At 42.2% G+C, this 26,346-nt stretch overlaps 1 protein-coding gene and 1 pseudogene across 1 annotated transcript; one reads left to right on the forward strand and one right to left on the reverse strand.

Moving 5' to 3' along the window:
- The window catches only part of LOC139568328 (zinc finger protein 665-like), a 102,744-nt pseudogene that overhangs the window by 60,201 nt on the left and 16,197 nt on the right, over positions 1–26,346 (reverse strand).
- On the forward strand, positions 5,575–24,447 carry LOC139568322 (myosin heavy chain, fast skeletal muscle-like). Its single transcript, XM_071390082.1, has 41 exons — positions 5,575–5,593; positions 6,044–6,089; positions 6,221–6,448; positions 6,850–6,996; positions 7,230–7,386; positions 8,439–8,466; positions 8,729–8,837; positions 9,006–9,098; positions 9,274–9,334; positions 9,481–9,579; positions 9,915–10,018; positions 10,432–10,570; positions 11,419–11,537; positions 11,690–11,839; positions 11,934–12,104; positions 13,710–14,013; positions 14,373–14,437; positions 14,533–14,620; positions 14,737–14,854; positions 15,008–15,131; positions 15,565–15,701; positions 16,176–16,431; positions 16,627–16,869; positions 17,209–17,385; positions 17,482–17,627; positions 17,807–17,897; positions 18,200–18,589; positions 18,713–18,839; positions 19,028–19,146; positions 19,309–19,505; positions 19,642–19,825; positions 19,917–20,082; positions 20,246–20,370; positions 20,532–20,840; positions 20,952–21,155; positions 21,313–21,438; positions 21,535–21,705; positions 23,112–23,216; positions 23,313–23,408; positions 23,836–23,967; positions 24,315–24,447. Exons 3-41 carry the CDS (start codon positions 6,233–6,235, stop codon positions 24,333–24,335), a joined length of 5,814 nt encoding a protein of 1,937 aa, XP_071246183.1. The 5' UTR covers positions 5,575–5,593; positions 6,044–6,089; positions 6,221–6,232; the 3' UTR covers positions 24,336–24,447.

The following is a 26,346-nucleotide window of genomic DNA, read 5'->3' on the forward strand; positions in this document are numbered from 1 at the left end:
CTAGATCAGGTGAGCAGAACGACTTGAGTTCTTGTGTGTTGTTATGATGATCACACCACTTCTCGTTAATCATAAGGCATACCCCCCCGCCCCTCTTCTTACCGGAAAGATGTTTGTTTCTGTCGGCGCGATGCATGAAGAAACCAGCTGGCTGCACCGACTCCGTTAGCGTCCCTCTGAGTTAGCCATGTTTCCGTGAAGCAGAGCACGTTGCAATCCCTGATGTCTCTCTGGAATGCTACCCGTGCTCGGATTTCATCAACCTTATTGTCAAGAGACTGGACATTGGCGAGTAGTATGCTAGGGAGTGGAGCGCGATGTGCCCGTCTCCGAAGCCTGACCACGAGACCGCCACGTTTTCCCCTTTTTCGGCGTCGCACAGGGTCGCCGGCTGGGATCAGATCCATTGTATTGGGTGGAAGGCAAAACACTGGATCCGTTTCGGGAAAGTCATATTCCTGGTAGGAACGATGATGAGTTGACGTTAATCGTATATTCAGTAGTTCCTCCCGACTGTATGTAATGAAACCTAAGATTACCCGGGGTACCGATGTAAGAAATAACACGTAAAAAAACAAAATACTGCATATTTTCCAAGGAACACGAAGCGAGGCGGCCATCTCTTTTCGGCGCCGGAAGTATAGCCTTGTGTCACTAGGCAGCTCGCCGCTGTGCTTTCCCTTGTAGCCTAATAGTTTGCAAGCCCTGCCACATCCGACAAGCATCAGCGTAGTATGATTTGATCTTAGTCCTGTATTGACGCTTTGCCTGTTTGATGGTTCGTCTGAACACCATATAAAATGACATCCTACCCAACTCTGTTCTTGTGTTGGGAACATTATATAAAATGTCTTCCTTTATATATAGTGCTATATATAAGAGGGTACTGACATTGTTTTTTCCAGTTTAGTTTTCAGGGAACATGTGTCTTCATAAAATTCTTCCTCAAAATACGCCACATTTTCATTACTTGAGAACAAACTTGCAAAGTCCTTCTTCCAAAAAGTACCTTTTTGCTATCAGCGTTCGACCCCCCTTCAACCCCCGCTGCTCTTCCCGGACTTCCAATGGTGTTGTTTTGTGTTGTTTTGTTTCTAACTTATTAGGTTCCAGAACTGTAGAGTATTTCATATCTGTATCTACTCAAGGTGTAATAACTGCCCTCTCTGAAAGCTGTGTTAGAATAGGCAGTCTTTTTTTAAACACATGCTGTTTTTTCTTAAATGAGTTTCTTTATGCTGTATGAATACAATCTCCACATTACAGAACATAGGTCCCTTAACTCATCATTCCAATAAGGCTTGTTCAGCTGACTTTGGTTAATATTCTCAATTGAAATGATCCCCCCCATTTCATTTTCAGATGCTCTAATCCAGAGGGATTTACAGTAGTGAGTGCATACATTTCCATATTTGTTTGTACCGGTCCCCCTAGAGGAGTTGAACCCACAGCCCTGGCATTGCAAGCACCATGCTCTACCAACTGAGCCACACTGGACCAAATTATAACACCAAATGTTTCATATCACACGTCTAATGTTTCGATGAGTTTTAACAGTGTGGCTTGTGCCATTTCAGAGCATAGAAAATCATTTGCCACATTTATTTTCTTACATTTAAGCCTTTGCAGGATATGTATATTTTGCCCTGAGTGAAGCTCAGTTATCGCTCAGAAAATTTATGGCCAACAGAAAAGGTCATAAATAAAGGTCATCGTTGAAGCCAGCTCAGCTACTAAGCAGTTTATATCAGAGTGTAATAAAAGTTTGAGGCAGTTATATCGCTGTCAGCAATATGAGTGGATAAGATGATTGAAATACTGTACTGGTGTTATGTAAGTCATAAGAATCTACTGGACAGTTTTAGCCAACTGAAATGTGAGACGAATAAAAGCTCCTCCAGAATCTTCAATAGAACATGGGCCGTTCCACATCATGAGTCCCTTTTGGGTAGTGAAACTTGGCGAATGAAAACGTTTTATTTCACCTAATTTTAACATTCCGTCACAAAGAGAACATGTTCAACTTAATAAAACACATGTTTTCCCATCTCAAGAGGTTCAACTTAATAAATGTTATAGTAAGAGACTCTTAGGTGCCAAATAAGGTAACAGGGTGGACCGTAACAGGGTTGAGGTTGTCATCTGAAATCAGCCATGAATCCCCTCGTGACAAGCTTGCTGTGTGCAATAGGGAAGGGCAATTGAATGCAAGCTTCACAAAAAATGTTTTTATTGTGAAAACATTTCAAGCCTGTCTATCTATGGGTAACAGGGTTGATGTCCTCTTAAAGCCTGTATATCTATGGGTAACAGGGTTGAAGTCCTCTTAAAGCCTGTATATCTATGGGTAACAGGGTTGAAGTCCTCTTAAAGCCTGTCTATCTATGGGTAACAGGGTTGATGTCCTCTTAAAGCCTGTCTATCTATGGGTAACAGGGTTGATGTCCTCTTAAAGCCTGTATATCTATGGGTAACAGGGTTGATGTCCTCTTAAAGCCTGTCTATCTATGGGTAACAGGGTTGAAGTCCTCTTAAAGCCTGTATATCTATGGGTAACAGGGTTGAAGTCCTCTTAAAGCCTGTATATCTATGGGTAACAGGGTTGAAGTCCTCTTAAAGCCTGTATATCTATGGGTAACAGGGTTGAAGTCCTCTTAAAGCCTGTATATCTATGGGTAACAGGGTTGAAGTCCTCTTAAAGCCTGTATATCTATGGGTAACAGGGTTGAAGTCCTCTTAAAGCCTGTATATCTATGGGTAACAGGGTTAAAGTCCTCTTAAAGCCTGTATATCTATGGGTAACAGGGTTGAAGTCCTCTTAAAGCCTGTATATCTATGGGTAACAGGGTTGAAGTCCTCTTAAAGCCTGTATATCTATGGGTAACAGGGTTGAAGTCCTCTTAAAGCCTGTATATCTATGGGTAACAGGGTTGAAGTCCTCTTAAAGCCTGTATATCTATGGGTAACAGGGTTGAAGTCCTCTTAAAGCCTGTATATCTATGGGTAACAGGGTTGAAGTCCTCTTAAAGCCTGTATATCTATGGGTAACAGGGTTGAAGTCCTCTTAAAGCCTGTATATCTATGGGTAACAGGGTTGAAGTCCTCTTAAAGCCTGTCTATCTATGGGTAACAGGGTTGAAGTCCTCTTAAAGGCTGTATATCTATGGGTAACAGGGTTGATGTCCTCTTAAAGCCTGTATATCTATGGGTAACAGGGTTGATGTCCTCTTAAAGCCTGTATATCTATGGGTAACAGGGTCGACGTGTTATTCTCAACCCGCTCAGTTTTCCAACACAAAACACTAGAAAATGTCCATAAAGAGTAGAACCTTTTACACCAATATTTGACTGCTAGATAATCAATGTTTGCTTTGAAAAAAAATATTTAAAAAAGGGAACAGATTCATCATATTAAAAAGAGAGTTCAGTTCAAGTTGACCTTAAAATGACTCACATGACATAATTAATAATCTGTCACGACTTCCGCCGAAGTCGGTTCCTCTCCTTTATCGGGCAACGTTCAGTGGTCGACGTCACCGGTCTTCTAGCCATCGCCGATCCACCTTTCATTTTCCATTTGTTTTGTCTTGTTTTCCTGCACATCTCCTCATAATTACTATCTGTATTTAGCCCTCTGTTCCCTCCATGTCTGTGTGGGGTATTGTTTATTTGTCAGGTTGGCACGCTTCCGGCTGGTGTGCGCTGGGTTTTGTTTTACACCCGTGCTTTGTACTTGGTTATTGTACAATGTGCTGCCTCACTTGTTCTTTGGGCATTTGGTTTTTTGTGACACGGATGCGCTCTGATCAAATAAATGCCTCAGTAAAGTGCTTCGTCCACTCATCTCTGCTCTCCTGCGCCTGACTTCATTGCACCAGCTACACCCACCGTTCGACATAATCTTCCAACATGTATTTGTCAAAACAACAAAATAACTAGCAATGATAAAATGGTGATGAAAACTTGGAGACATTTTGGGGTTGAAATCTTCCTAGAAGTCACAGAGTTGCACATAGGAACATTGCAGCATGAATTCTGTCACTTTAGCAAATCAGAGCACTTCGTTTAATATAACAGTCTTTTAAAAAGCAATATTGGTGCACAATGTCTACTTAAAATATCAAGATATGCTAAATATTAAAGAGATGCTAAAGGGACTCATTAATTAAGTGGAACGACTACCAAACTGTAAATAAATACACTACATGACCAAAAGTATGTGAACACCTGCTTGGCGAACATCTCATTCCAAAATCATGGGCATTAATATGAAGTTAGTCTCCCCTTTACTACTATAACAGCCTCCACTCTTCTGGGAAGGCTTTCCACTAGATGTTGGAACATTGCTGCGGGGACCTACTTCCATTCAGCCACAAGAGCATTAGTGAGGTCAGGCACTGATGTTCGGCGATTAGGCCTGGATCGCAGTCGGCGTTCCAATTTATCCCAAAGGTGTCCGATGGAGTTGAGGTCAGGGCTCTGTGCAGGCCAGTCAAGTTCTTCCACACCGATCTTGACAAACCATTTCTGTATGGATCGCTTTGTGCACAGGGGCATTGTCATGCTGAAACAGGAAAGGGCCTTCCCCAAACTGTTGCCACAACGTTGGGAGTACAGAATCATCTAGAATGTTATTGTATACTGTATCATTAAGATTTCCCTTCACTGGAACTAAGGGGCCTAGCCAGAACCATGAAAAAGATCCCCAGACCATTATTTATCCTCCACCAAACTTTACAGTTGGCACTACGCATTTGGGCAGGTAGCGTTCCTGCCAAACACAGATTCGTCCGTCGGAAGCGTGATTCACCATCTGCTGAGCCGTTGTTGCTCCTAGACGTTTCCACTTCAGAATAAAAGCACTTACAGTTGACCGGGGCAGCTCTAGCAGGGCAGGAATTTGACGAACTGACTTGTTGGAAAGGTGGCATCCTGTGACGGTGCCACGTTGAAAGTCACTTAGCTCTTCAGTAAGGTCATTCAATTGCCAATGTTGGTCTATGGAGATTTCATGGCTGTGTGCTCGATTTTATACACCTGTCAGCATTGGGTGTGGCTGAAATAGCCGAATCTATTCATTAGAAGGGGTGTTCACATACTTGTATGCATGTATGTATGTATGTATAGTTTAACTACACATTATAATTAGCAGTTTTTTGAGGTGTAGATAAAAGCCTCAATGTTTCAGTTCTAGCTTTATATTATTCATTTAATATGGTTCCACCAGGGTGATAAGTCATACTAAGCAAAGCACGAGGTAACGGCCAACTCTGTCACAAGCATGAGGTGAGGAGACAGTTCAGATGTGTTTACAAGTTAAATCACAGAAATAATATGTGTACCAGAACTCAGGATAAGACCCAGATGCAGACAGCTAGAACCACAGATGTCATTAAAAAGTAATGTAATGGGAGGGTGGTGCTCCTGGAAGTGGGAGGTGCTAGTGATACACAGAAATAAACAGGTCTCTCATCCAATTCATGTCCTTTCCCAGAGTGGTCCATAATTAACTTTTGCCTGGTTAGCACTTCCAACCAGATATAAGGAGGCTGAGGCCCCAGCATCCATAAGTCAGAAACCTTCTTCCTCTGTGGTAAGACCTCTCCACCTCCTTAGATTTGTCTCATCATTGCACTCAGCAACTGAGGCAGCAGCTAACTGCACTGTTTGAATTGAGTTCTGCATGTCTCTTGTAAGATTTGACAATATGCAATCAAGTGGCATTGGTTTAATAAGTAAAAATTAAATAAAATTGACATTTTTTTATCTTAAAATCTGTGACTTCCATTTACGGTCAAAAGTGGTGCTCCTGCACTTGAAAGGGTGTTCTAGAATGTAACAGGGTTTTCAGGGGTATTTATTTGAATTCCTAACAGAATGTGTAGTGAAGTGAGTTGCCATTAGGAAAATGAAGGTTATCAGTTTCACCTGTAGTTTATTTGACATGGCTGTAATGATTTAGTTAAATGTTTTCTAGCCCTTCCGGGGCTAAATGATGAGGCTTTAGACTTGTGGGTTTTCACAACACTCTCATGTTTCACAGGGTCCTCCAAGAAGTACACATTCATCTGTAGGAGGGGGAAAAGAAGGTGAGACATGGTTTGAGACTCCACATAAAAAGTGATGAGATTATTCTGTGAGATACTGCTCACCTAACTTTGTTGACTGGGGAGGAAGCACCACAGAGTCAATCACGTTTCTTGTTTCATCTCTTTCCTAGTAATCCGTCACCATGAGTACGGACGCTGAGATGCAAATCTACGGCAAGGCTGCCATATACCTCCGTAAATCTGAGAAGGAGAGGATGGAGGCACAAGCCGCACCCTTTGATTCAAAGAACGCCTGCTATGTGGCAGACAAGGTGGAGCTGTACCTTAAGGGTCTGGTCACTGCCAGGGCCGACGGGAAGTGTACTGTAACAGTCACGAAACCTGACGGCACTAAGGATGTAAGCCTGATCTGAAAAGTTTAAAGTTTGTGCAATTACTCTAATTCTTGAAAAATCATTGGGGGAAAAAAAAAAAAAAAAAATCTTTGAAATGACTCAAACAATGTCTATAGGCAATAAGAAATCACTAACCAAAAAATATATATAAAGAAGCATTTCATTGTTTTTTGTAGACATTATACAACCTTCAAACACATCATTGTTATTGCTGCTCTTTAAAAATGACATAGAATGTTGACTCGACAAGAATCACCAGTCATGTGTCAGTGGGTGATAACTAAGTAGTTGGATTAAATGTGGATATACATTTGTTAAATGATTCAACTTGTATTTAATGAGCAAAAAGCATTCAGTCATGTCCACTTTGATCTGCGTGTAATCTACATTTCTGACTGTTTCAGGAAGGAAAAGAGTTCAAAGATGCAGACATCTATGAGATGAACCCCCCTAAGTACGACAAGATTGAGGACATGGCCATGATGACCTACCTGAATGAAGCCTCTGTGTTGTATAACCTCAAAGAGCGTTATGCAGCATGGATGATCTATGTAAGAAACCTGCACATACAAACACACACATACATGAAGATAATAAATTCACACATACATGAACATAATAAATACACACATACAGTACTACACATAAATGAAAGGTAGAAACCAAAACATACCAATACAGTAGACCCACATCAGTATACCAAAGTACACCCACATCCTCACATAAATCCAGGTAAAAGTCCTTTTGACTTTAGTAATCCCCTAATTTAATCACTTTCATCCAGACCTACTCTGGGCTCTTCTGTGCCACGGTGAACCCCTACAAGTGGCTCCCCGTGTACGACGAAGAGGTTGTCAACGCCTACAGAGGGAAGAAGAGAGTGGAGGCTCCACCCCATATCTTCTCCGTCTCTGACAACGCCTTTCAGTTCATGATGATTGGTACGATATCTCATGGATGGATGGATGGATCAATCAATCACATTTATTTATAAAAGCCTTTATACATAAGCAGATATCACAAAGTGCTTATACAGAAACCCAGCCTAAAACCCCAAACACCAAGCAATGCAGATGTAGAAGGAAAAACTATGAAAAAACTAGAGGGTAACCAGGCTCTGAGGGGTGGCCAATCCTCTTCTGGCTGTGCCGGGTGGAGATTATAAGAGTTTATGGCCATTAAGGCCAGATCGTTCTACAAGATGTTCAAACATTCTTAGATGACCAGCAGGCGTAATATAATTATCACAGTGGCTATAGAGGGTGCAACAGGTCAGCACCTCAGGAGTAAATGTCAGTTGGCTTTTCATAGCCGAGCATTCAGAGGTCGAGACAGCAGGTGCGGTAGAGAGTGAAAAGAGAGGGAGTGAGAGCGAGAGATAGGGAGAGTCAAAAAACAGCAGGTCCGGGACAAGGTACCACATCCGGTGAACAGATCAGGGTTCCATAGCCACAGGCAGAACAGTTGAAACTGGAGCAGCAGCACAGCCAGGTGGACTAGGCACAGCCAGGAGTCATCAAGTCAGGTAGTTCTGAGGCATGGTCCTAGGGTTCTGGTCCTCAGAGACAGAGAGAGAGAATACTTAAGTTCACACAGGACACCAGTTAAGACAGGAGAATTTCACCGGATAGGACAGACTGATCCAAGCCCTAGTCTTCAGTAAAGACTTAAAGGTCGAGACCTAGTCTGTGTCTCTCACATGATTAGACAATCCATAAAACTGGAGCTATATGGATCTCCATAAGTGCATATGGATCTCAAAGTCCATAAGTGCTGATGGATGGATGGATGGATTAATGGATAGTATCGTTGGGTGTTAAAATATGCTTTAGAGTTTTCTAGTCTAGGTTAGAACAGTTTGCTTGGGAATATCTGATTTCACTACCCTTGAATGGAAAATGTTCCAAGATGAAATGTGTGATGATGCTATGAACACAATAATGTCCTCACAATGTTGCTTGAGTATGATAAGCAATATGTTTTTTGGTTCCAGATAAGGAGAACCAGTCCGTCCTGATTACGTAAGTTGTTTACTAAAATGTCACTTGAGAAAGTGTTTCTTTTGTAATAAGTTAGGTCACTTGGTGTGATGAAATATATAACATTATGAATAGATTATGAGCATTAGGCTATGTGTAATAACGAGTCGATGAGAAGGGAATATTTGTTAAGGATTTATGTTATGTTAGAAAACAGGTATTTTTCTATGCTATTTCTTGGTGAAAGCCAATCTGACACTCAAACATGTACCTAAAACCCCTCTTTCTCTGTCATATAAACCAGTGGAGAATCCGGTGCAGGAAAGACTGTCAACACCAAGCGTGTCATCCAGTACTTTGCAACAATTGCAGTGTCTGGTGCCAAGAAGGAAGCAGACCCTGGCAAAATGCAGGTAGGTTGTACTTATGTTTGCTTTTTTAACACATTTCAGTTTTGTTTTCTGAGCAAACTTTTTTTCCAGCTGGTGAATCATGTTTCAAGAAATTTGTTCAAGCAATCGAGCGAAAACAAACTTGAACACTTTTCCAGTTTCTGAGCAACTTGTGTTTGTCTCAATCAGGGGTCTCTTGAGGATCAGATCATTGCAGCTAACCCTCTGCTGGAGTCTTACGGTAATGCCAAGACAGTGAGGAACGACAACTCGTCTCGCTTTGTAAGTATAAAGGGCATACTGTGGAAGTTACCTTTTTTTGGAAAAATGTATTTCAGTAGTTCCCTATTGTTATATCAATAAATGTCCAACAAACTGTAACAGTTAAAGGGATCTTTCAAAATAAAATGTTAGATTATTTTGTTGATCTATTTCTAACCCCCATGCTCTACTACAGGGTAAATTCATCAGGATTCACTTCCAAGCTGGTAAACTGGCTAAAGCTGACATTGAGACCTGTGAGTTGGTTTGATTGGTTCTACATTTTTTCCTAAATTCACAGATTCATTTTTGGAGATCATCAAATTTGATTTAATCTTATGTTTTTTCTATCTGTCTCTCTTTCTTCTCTTTGTGTCACTCGCTCTCTCTCTTTCACCCTCAGACCTGCTGGAGAAGTCCAGAGTGTCCTTCCAGCTGCCCGATGAGAGAGGCTACCACATCTTCTTCCAGATGATGACAGGCCACAAACCTGAGATAGTTGGTACGACAAAGTAGAGATTCATGGGAAATTATTCCCACCCCCATCTATGGAATTTATTTAAAATATTTATAATCCACAATATGAAAACTATTACAATGAGTACACCCAAGGTAACAAGGCATCTAGACATTTGTCAGGTCTTTGGGAAATATCTATGAAGTAATGCACTGTGATGCACGAGTCCACAAGTCTCAGTCTCCTCTTTTGATGCTATTTATTATATACTACATGTATCCTTGGGTCCATCTATTGAGTAAAGGAGGGAGAGATACTGTAAAGTAGGACAGCATAATTCTAAGAGATTTAACTGACAAGCTGTTCTCCGTTGTCCACAGAATTGGCGCTCCTCACCACCAACCCCTACGACTTCCCCATGTGCAGCCAGGGACAGATCGCTGTGGCCAGCATCAATGACAATGAAGAGCTGGATGCGACAGATGTGAGTCAAACAAAGGGTTAACCAAACTCTAGATATGGAATGGATAGGACCACCATACCACACTAAATGCTCTGTGCACCCTTAGTGGCAGCTGGGAATGTTCATGTATGTTTTTGTCTTGATTCTAAATGCCTTGTGTTAGTTAAGCATGTAACGTAAAGGAACTTTTCATGCCTTCACACTTCACCTTGAGGCACTTACATTTAAGACATCCACAAGAGAGCACCACTAAGTGCCATGTGGAACTGTGTAACAGCTGCCTCTCTTGTGCTGCCATGCTACTAATCGTGTGGCCAGAGAGCCAGTCAAATCTATCCATCCCATTCATTCTGGAGTGAGCAGCACAGAACTGTAGTGTAACTGACAAAACTACAGTTCAGTTCATCACTGTTGTACTTTCTCTTTAATGCCAGGATGCCATTACAATCCTGGGCTTCACTAATGATGAGAAGCTTGGCATCTACAAGCTGACAGGAGCTGTAGTGCACCATGGCAACATGAAATTCAAGCAGAAGCAGCGTGAGGAGCAGGCTGAGCCAGACGGCACAGAGGGTGAGTCCCACTCATAGATATACAATATGTAGAACATTAGTTCCATTCCCCAACATAGAAAAAGAACACCAAAGACAGACAGTGCCACATGAAAGTGTAATGGAAATTCTCCACTAAGGACGCACACTCAATGCAAATGAATCCATCTTCATTAACAGTTAACTGGAGAGGTTCACAAACTCAATACAAGCTTGATGAAAACTCGGACATATATGGTTGCATGGGTTTTGTTTCAAAATGTATTACCAGGGTGGTAATTCCTTTAATTCTTGACGAAGGCTCTGATTCAATGCTTTAACCTTATCTTTATCAAATGATCCAAAAAGGGACCACTCTGAACATATCTCAGAATACGTTTTACACCACTTACGTATGTCTACGTGTGGGTGTGCAAGTTGCATTTATATATTTTTTTTACCGATTTCTCCGTTTTGTGATTGTTACTTCCAGCTTAACACGCCATCCCACACTCACACATCTCTCAAACCGGGGCTAAATCCCTGCTTAGTCAATTAGTCAATCACACAATACTCACATCCACTTAGTACTATTCTCAAACACACTCAGTAATCTCCCTTATTACTCCTTATGCATCTTCAACGATTCTCTTGTCGTTACCTCATATGCATACATATGTATCTTCAATGGTTCTCCTGCCGTTGCTTCCTATACATATCAAATAACATCTAGTGCACCCTGTTCCCAGTGGTTCTCATACCATGTAGACAGTTCTCACATAAATGCCTACAATAACACCTAGTGTTCAATAACACAAAGAAGTTAGCCAAACTATTTTGTCAATGTGACATCGGAAACAAGTGATCTGTTGTTGTTGGTTTTCTCTCCAGTGGCTGATAAAATCGCCTACCTGCTGGGCCTGAACTCAGCTGAGATGTTGAAGGCTCTGTGCTACCCCAGAGTGAAGGTCGGCAACGAGTATGTGACCAAGGGACAGACTGTGCCTCAGGTAAGGCGGCCAAACACAGAATCTAACATTTTCTAAGCACTGGATTTATTTTGGGGATGAGTGCATTGCTTTTGTTTTTCCCAAGCTTGTTTCACCTTATCACGAGACATGGTCAATATCTCATGTATTAATTTGAGGTATTATCATTGCAGGTTAATAACTCAGTCAGTGCTCTGGCCAAGTCCATCTATGAGAGGATGTTCTTGTGGATGGTCATACGTATCAATGAGATGTTGGACACCAAGAATCCAAGGCAGTTCTATATCGGTGTGCTCGACATTGCCGGGTTTGAGATCTTTGATGTGAGTATGACACCAGAACAAGACAATTAGTTGTGATTCAGATTGATTACAACCTTGTATGATGAAATGATCCCTTTTAAAATCCCATCAACAGTACAACAGCATGGAGCAGCTGTGCATCAACTTCACCAATGAGAAACTGCAACAGTTTTTCAACCACACCATGTTCGTCCTGGAGCAAGAGGAGTACAAGAAGGAGGGAATCGTCTGGGCCTTCATTGACTTCGGCATGGACTTGGCTGCCTGCATTGAGCTTATTGAGAAGGTAAGCTGTCTGTGAGGATTATAATGGACTGTTATAATGGACCGTAACAGCAAAGCTCATATGGAGCGCTGTGTGAAATATTATCACTGTGGTACAACGTATACAGTATTAAAGTAGCGGCGTAGCGTTTAAATTACTGCAGTAAAAAAATATATATATTACAACCTATGTGTTGTGATAATTGCATTGTTTGCTCGATAACCTGTTAGTTTATATGCCTTGCCACCGTGATATATAGGCCTAAGCCCGAGACAATAAGAAGACACAGCGGCAGAATAAATTCAACCACACCTTTGTTTCAACACAAAACCGGAGAGCAACATCTGTCTTGTGGAGTCCACAAAGCATAATGCATGTAACAAACAGTTACATGACCTACAGCATGGTCAGTCAAGTACATCTTTCTGCCATTTTCGGACCACTAAACATCTATTGACTTAGAACCACGGAGAGTTACTGCAAGTCGCAAAGAAAACAGGAGCTGTCCCCCTCCACTATTCCAATACCATTTTAACTTCAACATTTCAACATCATTAAATCACCTCTGCTTAGTCTAATACAGTGACAACTAAAATATTCCAAAAACGAGTTAATTCCAATCAATGTCAGCTAAATATCATGTGGCTGTCCATGGTACTAATTTATGTGAGTAGAAAAAACATGTTGACTCACCCTACTTGTAGAGAATGCCAATGCCATCCACCTGTCTTTCATGTTGCTGAAACAGTCTCTGTCATACAGTACACGCTTTACAATTTTGTTGTCCTTGGCTACCTGGCTAAAACCATTGCTCGCTATTCTAACTTCCTTTCCTGGGCTACGATTAGCCAGCTAGTTAACATTCGCCTTCTACACCTTGCTACATATTGAACTTCCATACTCTCAGACCAAAAGAACAATGTATGAATTTATGGTTGGATCAGAATTGCTGTTAGAATCATTGGCCAGGATGGGAAATTAAGTAAAACTATGAGTACAAGTCCCTATCTCCATCCATGGCCAATTTAGGAAAGGGCCCATTTTAGCTAGCTATCCTCCAGAGGAAAACAACACAAAGAGATGCAACAATTGAAGTTTTTCTTTCTGTCAATGACGTTTGGATTGATGTGAAGCCAAATTCAAACTGGCTTCATTTCACACATGTTTTGGTGCACCAGGACCATTCGCAGATTAGCTCACTCAGTTTAGCTCAACTCTGATTCGCTGTTATTGTATAAAAAAAATATCAACGGAGGCCAAATGCTCGTTGTCTTCTTCCCATATATTCAATGTTCCAATATCATATTAGTTTTGACAGCATCAGATAGAAGAGCTACACATACAGAGAAAGAGGGGGCAGTTTTGCTCGCTCGGATGCTTTACCTGGAGAGATATATTCAGCCTCTTGCTAAACGAGACGAAAGATATAAAATAATGTGTCATTTTTGGGGGGAAGCCTGGCTTCCTTTGGTACCCATTAATATGCGCCACTGCCTGTTGAGAACTCAATATGTTTCCTATTATGTGTCCCTAAAGGAATGTAATCCTATAATATAATCACCAAATTAATAAACGTGATCCTAAATGGAAATATCACTAATTTGATATACATCTCTTTTCGTAAAGCCATTGGGGATCTTCTCCATCCTTGAAGAGGAGTGCATGTTCCCCAAGTCTTCAGACACTACCTTCAAGGACAAGCTCTACGCCCAGCATCTTGGCAAAACAAAGGCGTTTGAAAAGCCCAAGCCTGCCAAAGGCAAGGCAGAGGCCCACTTCTCCCTGGTGCACTACGCCGGAACTGTGGACTACAACATCACTGGGTGGCTGGAGAAGAACAAGGATCCCCTGAACGACTCAGTTTGTCAGCTGTACCAGAAGTCCCCAGTCAAAATTCTGGCTGCCCTGTATCCTCCTCCCCCTCCTGAGGGTAAGACTAGCATCACGTCAAATGATTTAATTAAGCACTACTTATAACTTAGACCGAATGTTCTTTAAAGTCTTTGAATGTATAGCAATTTCTCAGGGTGTTTTCACCAGGTTAATTTATTCATACACTTGATTAAATCAAATCATACAATAGGTCTTATTTAACACAATCTCATTGGCAGCATTTGCCTGTAGATACGTGTGAAGTTAACCAGAGATTCTCTGGTTTATAATTAGTGTGCTTGCTGAAGACAAGACCACTCTAGATTTCTTACATACTCTTCTTATTATTCTATTTATTCCACCCGCTCTAGGAAATGTACCTTTCTAGTTATCTTTTACTTTTCCCCATTTTAACAGATAAAGCCAAGAAAGGAGGCAAGAAGAAGGGTGGTTCCATGCAGACTGTGTCCTCCCAGTTCAGGGTGAGCTTTTGAAATGTGTAGATTCAGTCCTTCAAAAGGTGCAATTATTCTAAATTACAGTCGGTCTGAGAAAATGGTTTGTTACGCTCTTACAGGAGAACTTACATAAGCTGATGACCAACTTGAGGAGCACTCATCCTCACTTTGTGCGCTGCCTGATCCCCAACGAGTCAAAGACTCCAGGTACAGGAAATATTGAATTAAATATGCAATCTTATCAGTACAGTACCAGTAACCTTAACGATCCCAATCTTTAACCTGTTTATGAGTATTAAAAGAGACTTGTTTTGTTTTACCAGGTCTGATGGAGAACTTCCTGGTTATCCACCAGCTCAGGTGTAATGGTGTACTGGAGGGTATCAGGATCTGCAGAAAGGGCTTCCCCAGCAGAATCATCTATGCTGACTTCAAGCAGAGGTACATACGCACAAGCAAGCACACACACACGCACACACACCACATAAAACATCTGCTCCAAGGGTTTTCCCAGCATCAGAATAAGCTTACCTTTTACAAAATATAACCAACATATTACAACTTGACATATGTTACACATTTCTCCTCATTCAGGTACAAAGTACTGAATGCCAGTGTCATCCCTGAGGGCCAGTTCATGGACAACAAGAAGGCTTCTGAGAAGCTGCTTGGGTCCATTGATGTGAATCACGAGGATTACAAGTTTGGACACACCAAGGTCAGTCAAAAACCCCCAGTAAAAGATGACAACAAAACACAACTTGAATAATAATTTAAACCCGTACCATATAAAATGTCTCCAGTTGATCTATCCATCCTTTTGTTCTTTCTTCTTCATTTAACTAATGGAAAAGTTGGAAAAACATTGTGTTTTTTTCTTCAGTCATTCATCACAAGTATAGACGAGAAACTAAACTCATTACCATGTGCATTGTGTTAGAGTGGTATGGCTTCAGTTATCTGTATCTGTACATTATTAATCTACAACTGTACAATAACTAACAACTTAGAAACAACGATGGTATGTTTGTTACCATAGCAAAGTTAATGTTGTTTAAATCAATCTAGTGGTGTTGTTCCCCTCTTTTGATTCAACCCTTTCTATCTGTCACCATCTGTGGTTCCATTGACCATGTTAACCTGTGTCTCAGGTGTTCTTCAAAGCCGGTCTGCTGGGTGTCCTGGAGGAGATGAGAGATGAGAAGCTGGCCTCTCTAGTCGGCATGGTCCAGGCTCTCAGCCGTGGATTCCTCATGAGGAGAGAGTTTAGCAAGATGATGGAGAGGAGGTGAGGAATAGTAGACATCTTGGCAAAGCTTTCTGTCAACCACCTGTATCTAATGCATTATGATTACATACTGTATATGCTGTGAGTTGTTCAGAATGAGAAAGTACATCTTATAATGGTCTACTAAAGCTTTTGGGTTAATTCATTTAGTCCAGAAATGGATGTAGCAACTAAGGATTCTAGCTTTATAGCTGCAGTTTGAGACTTGGCTGTTCAATTGTCATTTAAATTTGTGGTATTTACCCATTCATTATTGAAGTATATAAAATGCCTCATGAGCTTAGCATGCACGACCTGTCAGATCTTGCATCTAGAGCACTGTCTATGAATTTAAGAGGGGTTACATTTCCCTGGCCCCATTCCTCAACTGTAAACAAACAGTGGCAGTTGGTTCTGTTTTGTTGTTCATCTAATCACAGAATGTAGCTTTAAGCATGTCACTCACCATGCCACTCCATCCTTTCTGTCGACCAGAGAATCAATTTACGCCATCCAGTACAACATCCGCTCATTCATGAATGTCAAAACCTGGCCATGGATGAAGTTGTACTTCAAGATCAAGCCCCTGCTGCAGAGCGCTGAGACTGAGAAGGAGCTGGCCAACATGAAGGAGAACTATGACAAGATGACGGCAGACCTGGCCAAGGCTCTGTCCACAAAGAAGCAAATGGAGGAGAAATTGGTGGCCCTGACGCAGGAGAAGAACGACCTGTCACTCCAAGTCGCATCTGTGAGTGAAAAAACAACAATCATTACAGGCAAATTTACATACACGTGAATACAAATCCATATGAACACACCTTTTTATTGCTCATGTTATATATCTCATGAATTTCTATTTATTTGCTCTGACCTCTGAGTAAAAATAATATATTTGATACACAAAGCGAGGCCTCTGATTTGTTTACTCCTGTACTGAAACCAGGAAGGAGAGAGTCTGAACGATGCTGAGGAAAGGTGCGAGGGGCTCATCAAGAGCAAGATCCAGCAGGAGGCCAAACTCAAAGAGACGACCGAGAGGCTGGAGGATGAGGAGGAGATCAATGCTGAGTTGACTGCCAAGAAGAGGAAGCTGGAGGATGAGTGCTCTGAGCTGAAGAAGGACATTGATGACCTGGAGCTCACCCTGGCCAAAGTGGAGAAGGAGAAGCACGCCACTGAAAACAAGGTCTTGTGTCTTGCCATAGACAGTCGAACCAAACATTAATCAACTCAAAACATAGCTTAACAGAAATGGAATTCACGTTGTATTGTGGGTGCAGGAAAAATTCTGACAAAATAGTGGAATTTCAGTTGCGGGGTACTCCCCACATTCATTGTATGTTCTGCTCGCCCTCATTTATGACTTCAATTCAGTACACTGGCATGGTGAACACTGCCATCTAGTGTTGAATATATAGTACAGTAATTGTAGATACAGTTCTAATCAAAATGAAATGAATGCAATATATAACAAACTAAATCTCCCCTTTATGGTGAAGTATAATTATGTTGTGGCCATTTCCAGGTTAAAAACCTGACAGAGGAGATGGCGTCTATGGATGAGAGTGTTGCCAAGCTGACCAAGGAGAAGAAAGCCCTCCAAGAGGCCCACCAGCAGACACTGGATGACCTGCAGGCAGAGGAGGACAAAGTCAACACTCTGACCAAGGCCAAGACCAAGCTGGAACAGCAAGTGGACGACGTGAGTGGAGTTTGACATTTTGGCCATGATAGTATGTAAGATGATATTATCTTCAGTTGTTTAGATTTTAACAATATATGTGTTTTTATCTTCTAGCTTGAGGGTTCTCTGGAGCAAGAGAAGAAGCTCCGTATGGACCTTGAGAGATCCAAGAGAAAGCTGGAGGGAGATCTGAAACTGGCCCAGGAGTCCATAATGGACCTGGAGAATGACAAGCAGCAAGCTGATGAGAAAATCAAGAAGTAAACACAAACAAATGACTACAGTATTACCTGCTATAATGGTTGTTCTTGACTAATACTTGTTATTATGAATTAGCATTTGCATGTGATTCTTAAAAGCAAAGTGAATGGTATGATCCTCTGCCTTTACACTATCAAACAAAAACCAACTCTGCAGTCAACGTGTTTGTGTTTCTTAGGAAGGAGTTTGAGACCACCCAGCTCCTCAGCAAGGTTGAGGATGAGCAGTCTCTGGGAGCTCAGCTGCAGAAGAAGATCAAGGAACTCCAGGTACAGTACAGGATATAAGCTCCAGTACAGAAAAGCACAGACTTGAATCATTTCCTGAAAACATTGTTCTGGTAGCACACATTTCCCAGTGGCTTCTGATGGCTGAGTAGGTTGGAAGATGGTGGTTCTGAACATTGTGGCTGTGGCTCCTGCATGGGCCACTGTCTACTGAATATATTAATGTAACTGGCTTTTTATTAACACATTAATGCAAAATATACATGCTATTATTATTTTGTGAGGTTCAATTGTTTCAACTGTATTGTAGTGTTCATCCCCCCTGCTCCTGCCCCCTGTTCTAGGCCCGTATTGAGGAGCTGGAGGAGGAAATTGAGGCTGAGCGTGCTGCCAGGGCTAAGGTTGAGAAGCAGAGGGCCGATCTCTCCAGGGAACTTGAGGAGATCAGCGAGAGGCTGGAGGAGGCCGGAGGCGCCACTGCTTCTCAGATTGAGATGAACAAGAAGCGTGAGGCTGAGTTCCAGAAGCTGCGTCGTGATCTTGAAGAGTCCACCCTGCAGCATGAGGCCACAGCCGCCGCTCTGCGCAAGAAGCAGGCCGACAGTGTGGCTGAGCTCGGGGAGCAGATCGACAACCTGCAGCGCGTCAAGCAGAAGCTGGAGAAGGAGAAGAGCGAGTACAAGATGGAGATTGATGACCTCTCTAGCAACATGGAGGCCGTCGCCAAGGCTAAGGTGAGTAGTGATGTTTTGGTAAAGCAGTGTTGAGGAGGGTCAACTACATTACCATTCAAGTGAACTGAAGTTCACAGGAGTCACATGTATATAAAGTAATGATGGAACATGTTACACTAACAGGGAAATCTGGAGAAGATATGCCGTACTCTTGAGGACCAGCTGAGCGAGCTCAAGACTAAGAATGATGAGAATGTTCGCCAGGTCAACGACATCAGTGGACAGAGAGCCAGACTCCTGACAGAAAATGGTACCATCAACAATGAAAAACAAGCCAATGCCTTCCTTCAGTAAAACAGAATAATGTGCTGGGGGCTGTATCCACACAGTTTATACTGCACAATTCACCACCTAACATTTCCCTACGATACCTCAAAATACATTTTCAATCCAAGAGAACAGTGACCCTATTAACAAGATGTCCCTCTGTCCCTGCAGGTGAGTTTGGCCGCCAGCTGGAGGAGAAGGAAGCCCTGGTGTCTCAGCTCACCAGAGGAAAACAGGCCTTCACTCAGCAGGTGGAGGAGCTGAAGAGGGCGATTGAGGAGGAGGTCAAGGTAAGGGACCCAAAATGTAGAGTTTAGAGCCATATCTTCACATAGATGGTGACTACGCCACCCTCAGAGACTCCTACTGTCTCTCCACCCTCAGAGACTTTTACTGTCATTTGTTTGACTATCTCTCTAATCTCTCTTTGTCTTTGTCCTTCTTTCTCACAGGCTAAAAACGCACTGGCCCACGGTGTCCAGTCTGCCCGCCACGACTGTGACCTCCTGAGGGAGCAGTTTGAGGAGGAGCAGGAGGCCAAGGCAGAGCTGCAACGCGGCATGTCCAAGGCGAACAGCGAGGTGGCTCAGTGGAGAACTAAGTATGAAACTGATGCCATCCAGCGCACAGAGGAGCTGGAGGAGGCCAAGTGAGTCGCACGCAACAGAAATATCTCAGATATGGTATTGATGGTGAGGGTGGTAGGGGGCTCTGAGAAAATGTTACATCAATATGTATTGTAACATTTGTTTCAGCCCCTAAAACCTCCCTCTGTTGTCCAACAGGAAGAAGCTGGCCCAGCGTCTGCAGGATGCTGAGGAGACCATTGAGGCGACCAACTCCAAGTGTGCCTCCCTGGAGAAGACCAAGCAGAGGCTGCAGGGAGAGGTGGAGGACCTCATGATTGATGTTGAGAGAGCCAACGCATTGGCCGCCAACCTCGACAAGAAGCAGAGGAACTTTGACAAGGTGAAAATGAATAAACCTATATTTTTTATCAATTGTATAATTATTTCTAATTTCTAATGACTTCTAATGAAAATTCCATGGATTATCCTAGGTTCTGGCAGAGTGGAAGCAGAAGTATGAGGAGGGCCAGGCTGAGCTGGAAGGAGCTCAGAAGGAGGCTCGCTCTATGAGCACTGAACTCTTCAAGATGAAGAACTCCTACGAGGAGGCTCTGGATCATCTGGAGACTCTGAAGAGAGAGAACAAGAACCTGCAACGTGAGCATTTTACGGCAATCTATTTGGCTCATGTTTCATTAGCAATATTAATTGCTGTTAATTAATTAAGTGTTATCATGATTCAATATCAACTTCAGCACATTGTCGATATCCACTGAAAATCTCCCAAGTCTAAACTGCTCCTGTGTGTGTGTGTGTGCAGAGGAGATCTCTGACCTGACTGAGCAGATCGGAGAGACTGGCAAGAGCATCCATGAGCTGGAGAAGGCCAAGAAGACCGTGGAGACAGAGAAGTCTGAGATCCAGACCGCTCTGGAGGAGGCTGAGGTACAAACTACAGCTGTTTGATGGGGAAAGCAGTGTTACACTAGCCAACGCCGGCTACAGTCCAATGATCCCTGTATTGGAGTTTATTGTAGTCATATATATTTAATTCCTACATCCAAATGTACTGAACACAATTGGCCTGACTGCTTCTGTTTGTCCAGGGCACACTGGAGCACGAGGAATCCAAGATTCTGCGTGTGCAGCTGGAGCTGAACCAGATCAAGGGTGAGGTGGACAGGAAGATCGCTGAGAAGGACGAGGAGATGGAGCAGATCAAGAGGAACAGCCAGAGGGTGGTTGACTCCATGCAGAGCACCCTGGACTCTGAGGTCAGGAGCAGGAATGATGCCATGAGGGTGAAGAAGAAGATGGAGGGAGACCTGAACGAGATGGAGATCCAGCTGAGCCACTCTAACAGGCAGGCCGCTGAGGCCCAGAAACAGCTGAGGAACGTCCAGGGACAGCTCAAGGTAAAGTGACTGGGACATCAGGGTCAAAAACCTGAACATTGCTAGAGATTTGTTTGTGAATCACCCCTACTTCCACAAGTCCTAATGAACGTATGTCATTGTGAACCACAGGATGCCCAATTGCACCTTGATGACGCTGTCCGTGTCGCAGAAGACATGAAGGAGCAGGCAGCCATGGTGGAGCGCAGAAACGGTCTGATGGTGGCTGAAATCGAGGAGCTGAGAGTTGCTCTGGAGCAGACAGAGAGAGGCCGCAAAGTGGCTGAGACTGAGCTGGTAGATGCCAGCGAGCGTGTTGGACTGCTGCACTCCCAGGTATGGGTCAAAAGCCATTTCTAATGAAACTCAACCAAGCATACAGTTTAAACACACCTGGAATTTGACAGTGCTTGCCTTAGATTTTCATAATTTCAGTCTTGTGACTTGCAAGTTCTTTTGAGAGTCAAACAAATCATCTTGTTTCCTTCTTCAGAACACCAGCCTTCTGAACACCAAGAAGAAGCTGGAGACTGACCTGGTGCAGGTGCAGGGCGAGGTGGACGACATTGTCCAGGAGGCCAGGAATGCAGAGGAGAAGGCCAAGAAGGCAATCACTGACGTGAGTCCTTGAATTACATCAACTTGATTTGTCCCTAAGGGCCAATGGTAGCTGGGCTGCCAATTGGTGCATAAATGAAACAAACTACTATTCCAGGCGGCCATGATGGCTGAGGAGCTGAAGAAGGAGCAGGACACCAGTTCTCACCTGGAGAGGATGAAGAAGAACCTGGAGGTCACAGTCAAGGACCTGCAGCACCGCCTGGATGAGGCTGAGAATCTGGCCATGAAGGGAGGCAAGAAACAGCTCCAGAAACTGGAGTCCAGGGTGAGTTACCAGCAGGGGGGATTAAGGTGGATTGAAAGACTGATTGCTGGAAATGTATTTGACCATGTAAAAATACACAGGAGCATTTTGTAATTACTTTTTATCTCAATAACCCATCTAGATCAGGGGTTCCCAAACTGTTTTGTTGCAAGGACCACTTTTGTGATAGCGAATTCATTAGGGACCCCCCTCATAATATCAGAACACAACTCCTACTTTAAAGTGGGATAAAAATAGCATCCACTCAGATTTACTATGACTTCTGCAGTGCATGACTGGACTAATCAAGTCTCAGGCCCTGGGAAATAAAACATTCAAGTCCCCCCTCTTTGCATCAGAGAAAAAATGTTGTAGTTTTAAAGCTTACATTACAGTGCATTTATGATCACAACAAAACCAATTATAACAATTTTACACTTATTTAGTGGAGTTGATGCAGAACCTTTAAATAAACGCAAATGTATTCATCTAGTTGCTTCCTTCAGGCTTAAACTGTTGTCTCAGCAGACTTCTTCTAATCTGCCATTTCATTCATAATAATAATAATAATTCACAATAAATTTCAACACACAATATAATATACATTCATCCAATTAATGTCATAGTAATAATAATGTATCTCTCTATTGTTACGTCTCATTCACCGGCCGTTGCTAGGGGAGCTAGCGTTGCTATGCGGGGCTACAAGCTAGCAGGCTAATGGCTGAATTAGCTTGTAGGCTAGCGGACTTTAATTTCATAAAACCTGAAAACAAAACATAACATCTTAACAAACATATGTACACACTCCAGAAACATTACCGTCTTAAATATGGTGATTTCCACTCGCTTACTTTCAAAATAAAAATATACAAATGTATTTATGTCGGTGCTTCTCTCTTGCTGTTGGCTCACTTGGCTACCTTCTCTCAACTGCCATAGCGCGAGCCCCATAACGGAAGCAATGTCACAACATTAAAACATGCGAGTGGCGGCCTCTAGTCACCTTACTGGTACTGCACCATACACCACTAAACGCATGACAACATGGATAGTCATGTTCCTAATACAAGAAGAATTGAGTTGTAAGCCTCCCAGACCCGTTGTTTATCTAAGAGTTAATAACATAAATTGTGGATTAATAATATTACATTGTACTGTATTGCACCCTCTAAACGTTTTCCAAAGATCCCTGGCTGTTTAATCTGTTCTTGCTATAAATATTCATAAACACATTGAAATGTAAATTTCACTTTGGGAACCACTGACCTAGATAATGAAAAGTTGATGTTATTATTACAGACCCCTTCAATTAAAATAATAAAATGACTTGACTGAGTAGAAGACTATACCTCTGTTTTACAAATAGTTGTTACGTCTGATTTCACCACCTCAAACAAATGCCTGCATGTATTTCTTCGACAAAGGTGCGTGAGCTCGAGACTGAGGTGGAGGCCGAGCAGAGAAGAGGTGTAGACGCTGTTAAAGGAGTCCGCAAGTATGAGCGCAGAGTCAAGGAGCTCACTTACCAGGTAAGAGAAAGTGCATTCTTCACACACTTGACACAAACACAGACAGGTTTGTGTATAAAACTATACTGACATTGATTCTTTGCTCTTCTCCCACAGACTGAGGAGGATAAGAAGAACGTTAACAGGCTTCAGGACCTGGTAGATAAGCTGCAGATGAAAGTGAAGGCCTACAAGAGGCATTCTGAGGAAGCGGTGAGTCACAGACTTAGTCAAATACTCTGAAAAAAATAATAAATCCCTACAAAACGTAATGTCCATGTGGTTTAGTTGAAGTGTTGCTACAGCACACCAGTCATCAATGACTCAAGTGATATTACAAGTAATTGCTTCAGATAAAATCAACATTTCTGAGTGTTGGCTGCGCTGGGGGCTGGTCTGGTAGTGCTGGAAGCAGCGGTTTTATCCCCGATTCCGCGAACTCACGTCATCTGCTGTATCATCTATCTCCCTGTATACATTGCTATCCTAAAGCTGTCTTTTTTTGTATATATATATATATATATATATATATATTTTTTTTTAAATACCTTTAAAAATAGAATATTAATTTGCTACCTGAAGTTTCAAACTTTAAATGCTGATGTTCTGCTCTCCCTCTCTCTCCCTTTTCCTCACCCAGGAGGAAGCAGCCAATAGCCACATGTCTAAGTTCAGGAAGGTTCAGCATGAGCTGGAGGAGGCTGAGGAGCGTGCTGACATCGCTGAGACTCAGGTCAACAAGCTCAGAGCCAAGACCCGTGACTCTGGAAAGGTACAGAACTGCTTCTAAACCTATACCTGACTCATGTTCAGATATGACCACATCAACACCACCTATGATTCAGTCTTCTCAGAGGTCAATACAGACCTTTTACACTCAACTGTATTGAAGATCTCTAAGAAGAACATTTCAGGAAGGGCTAAACAATCTAATGAGAGTTATTCAGTTAGTACTTCAACATCTAAAATCCAAGCTGAGCACTGAGCACTAAAGACTTGATCCATTATATTCTATCCATATATTTATCATGTTCATTATTATTACTGATCTTATATTCTATCTGATATTTATCATGTTCATTATTATTACTGATTTGTATTATTTATTTATTCTTACAGGGAAAAGAAGTTGCTGAATAAACAAGACCAAAGTATTGAAGATCAAAGTCTTACCATTTTCCTGTGTTTCATAAAATATGATTTTCATGGTGAAATGTTGAGCATTGATTAAAAACATGTAGATCTACATACACTTCCTTTGTGACTGTGGACTTATTACTCAGCAAACAGATTTTTAATACCATAAAATATTGTACTTTAATTAATGGAGCAATCTGGGATTCCAACAACAACAAAGCAGACACCCCAACAAAGCGGTAACCTTTTTTGGTAAACATCTTCGGGATGAGGCTGGAGAAATGTAACCACTCAAATTCTCAGACTGAGCTATGGATAGAAAGACTGCAAGTTTGTTCTTGCTTAGTCTTACATTTATTGAATTCAATGAATTCAGCCAGCCTCTGCATTTAAGCTGCTTCTTTTTTCAAGGTAATGCTGGTAGATTGCCATTGGAAATAATGACTCTAGTGTGTAAAAATCTGACACTGGCTAAATATGCATGTCAATTTTGAGCCTTACCCCCAGCCGTTTATTTTGTACTTGTATATATTATGGATCCCCATTAGTTCCTGCCAAGGCAGCAGCTACTCTTCCTGGCATCTGTCAAAATTAAGGCAGTTATACCATTTTAAAAACATTACAATACATTCATAACAGATTTCACAACACACTAAGTATGTGCCCTCTGACCCCTACTACACTACCACATATCTCCGACACAAAATCTGTTATCATGTTTGTGTGCCTTTTATGTGTTGCTTCACAGTCCCTGCTGTTCCTTACTTAACCTGTATTTAACTAGGCGAGTCAGTTAAGAACAAATTCTTATTTACAATGACGGCCTACCCCGGCCAAACCCTAACCCGGACGACGCTGGGCCAATTGTGCGCCGCCCTATAGGACTCCCAATCACGGCCAGTTGTGATACAGCCTGGAATCGAACCAGGGTCTGTAGTGATGCCTCTAGCACTGAGATGCAGTGCCTTAGACCGCTGAGCCACTCGGGAGCCCCATAAGGTGTATTTTCATCTGTTTTTAAATCTGATTCTACTGCTTGCATCAGTTACCTGATATGGAACAGAGTTCCATGTAGTCATGGCTCTATATAGTACGGTGCACCTCCCATAGTCTGTTCTGGGCTTGGGGACTATGAAGGGACCTCTGGTGGCATGTCTTGTGGGGTATGTATGGGTGTCTGCGCTGTGTGCTAGTCGTTTAAACAGACAGCTAGGCGCTTTCAACATGTCAATACCTCTAACAAATACAAGTAGTGATGAAGTCAATCTCTCCTCCACTTTGAGCCAGGAGAGATTGACATGCATATTATTAATGTTTGCTCTCTGGGTACATCCAAGGGCCAGCCGTGCTGTCCTGTTCTGAGCCAATTGCAATTTTCCTAAGTCCCTCTTTGTGGCTGAACAGTAGTCTAGGTGCGACAAAACAAGAGCTTGTAGGACCTGCCTTGTTGATAGTGTTGTTAAGAAGGTAGAGAAGCGCTTTATTATAGACAGACTTCTCCCCATCTTAGCTACTGTTGACTCAATATGTTTTGACCATGACAGTTTACAATCCAGGGTTACTGCAAGCAGTTTAGTCACCTCAACGTGCTCAATTTCCACATTTATTTATTACAAGATTTAGTTGAGGTTTAGGGTATAGCGAATGATTTGTCCAAAATACATTGCTTTTCGTTTTTTGAAATATTTAGGACTAACTTATTCCTCGCCACCCATTCTGAAACTAACTGAAGTTCTTTGTTAATGAACGAGAACATCAGACAAACAGTAAATACAGGTCATATCTGCATACAGTCGATATCAATGCAACATTTGAGGTGTAAACCAATATTACTGTAGCTATGAGAGAGACAGCATCAACCATCACATTGCACATCACTTGCACTACCATCAGATTAGGATAACACACAATTACAAATCAACAGACGTAGTTAAGACAAAATAACATTGGTTCCCTTACACTATAGGTTATAGGTAACAATCCTTCGTATGAACTGCCAACTTTATTATGCATA

The sequence above is a fragment of the Salvelinus alpinus genome, chromosome 2 (genome assembly GCF_045679555.1).
Source record: "Salvelinus alpinus chromosome 2, SLU_Salpinus.1, whole genome shotgun sequence".
NCBI classification, from domain to species: Eukaryota; Metazoa; Chordata; class Actinopteri; order Salmoniformes; family Salmonidae; genus Salvelinus; species Salvelinus alpinus.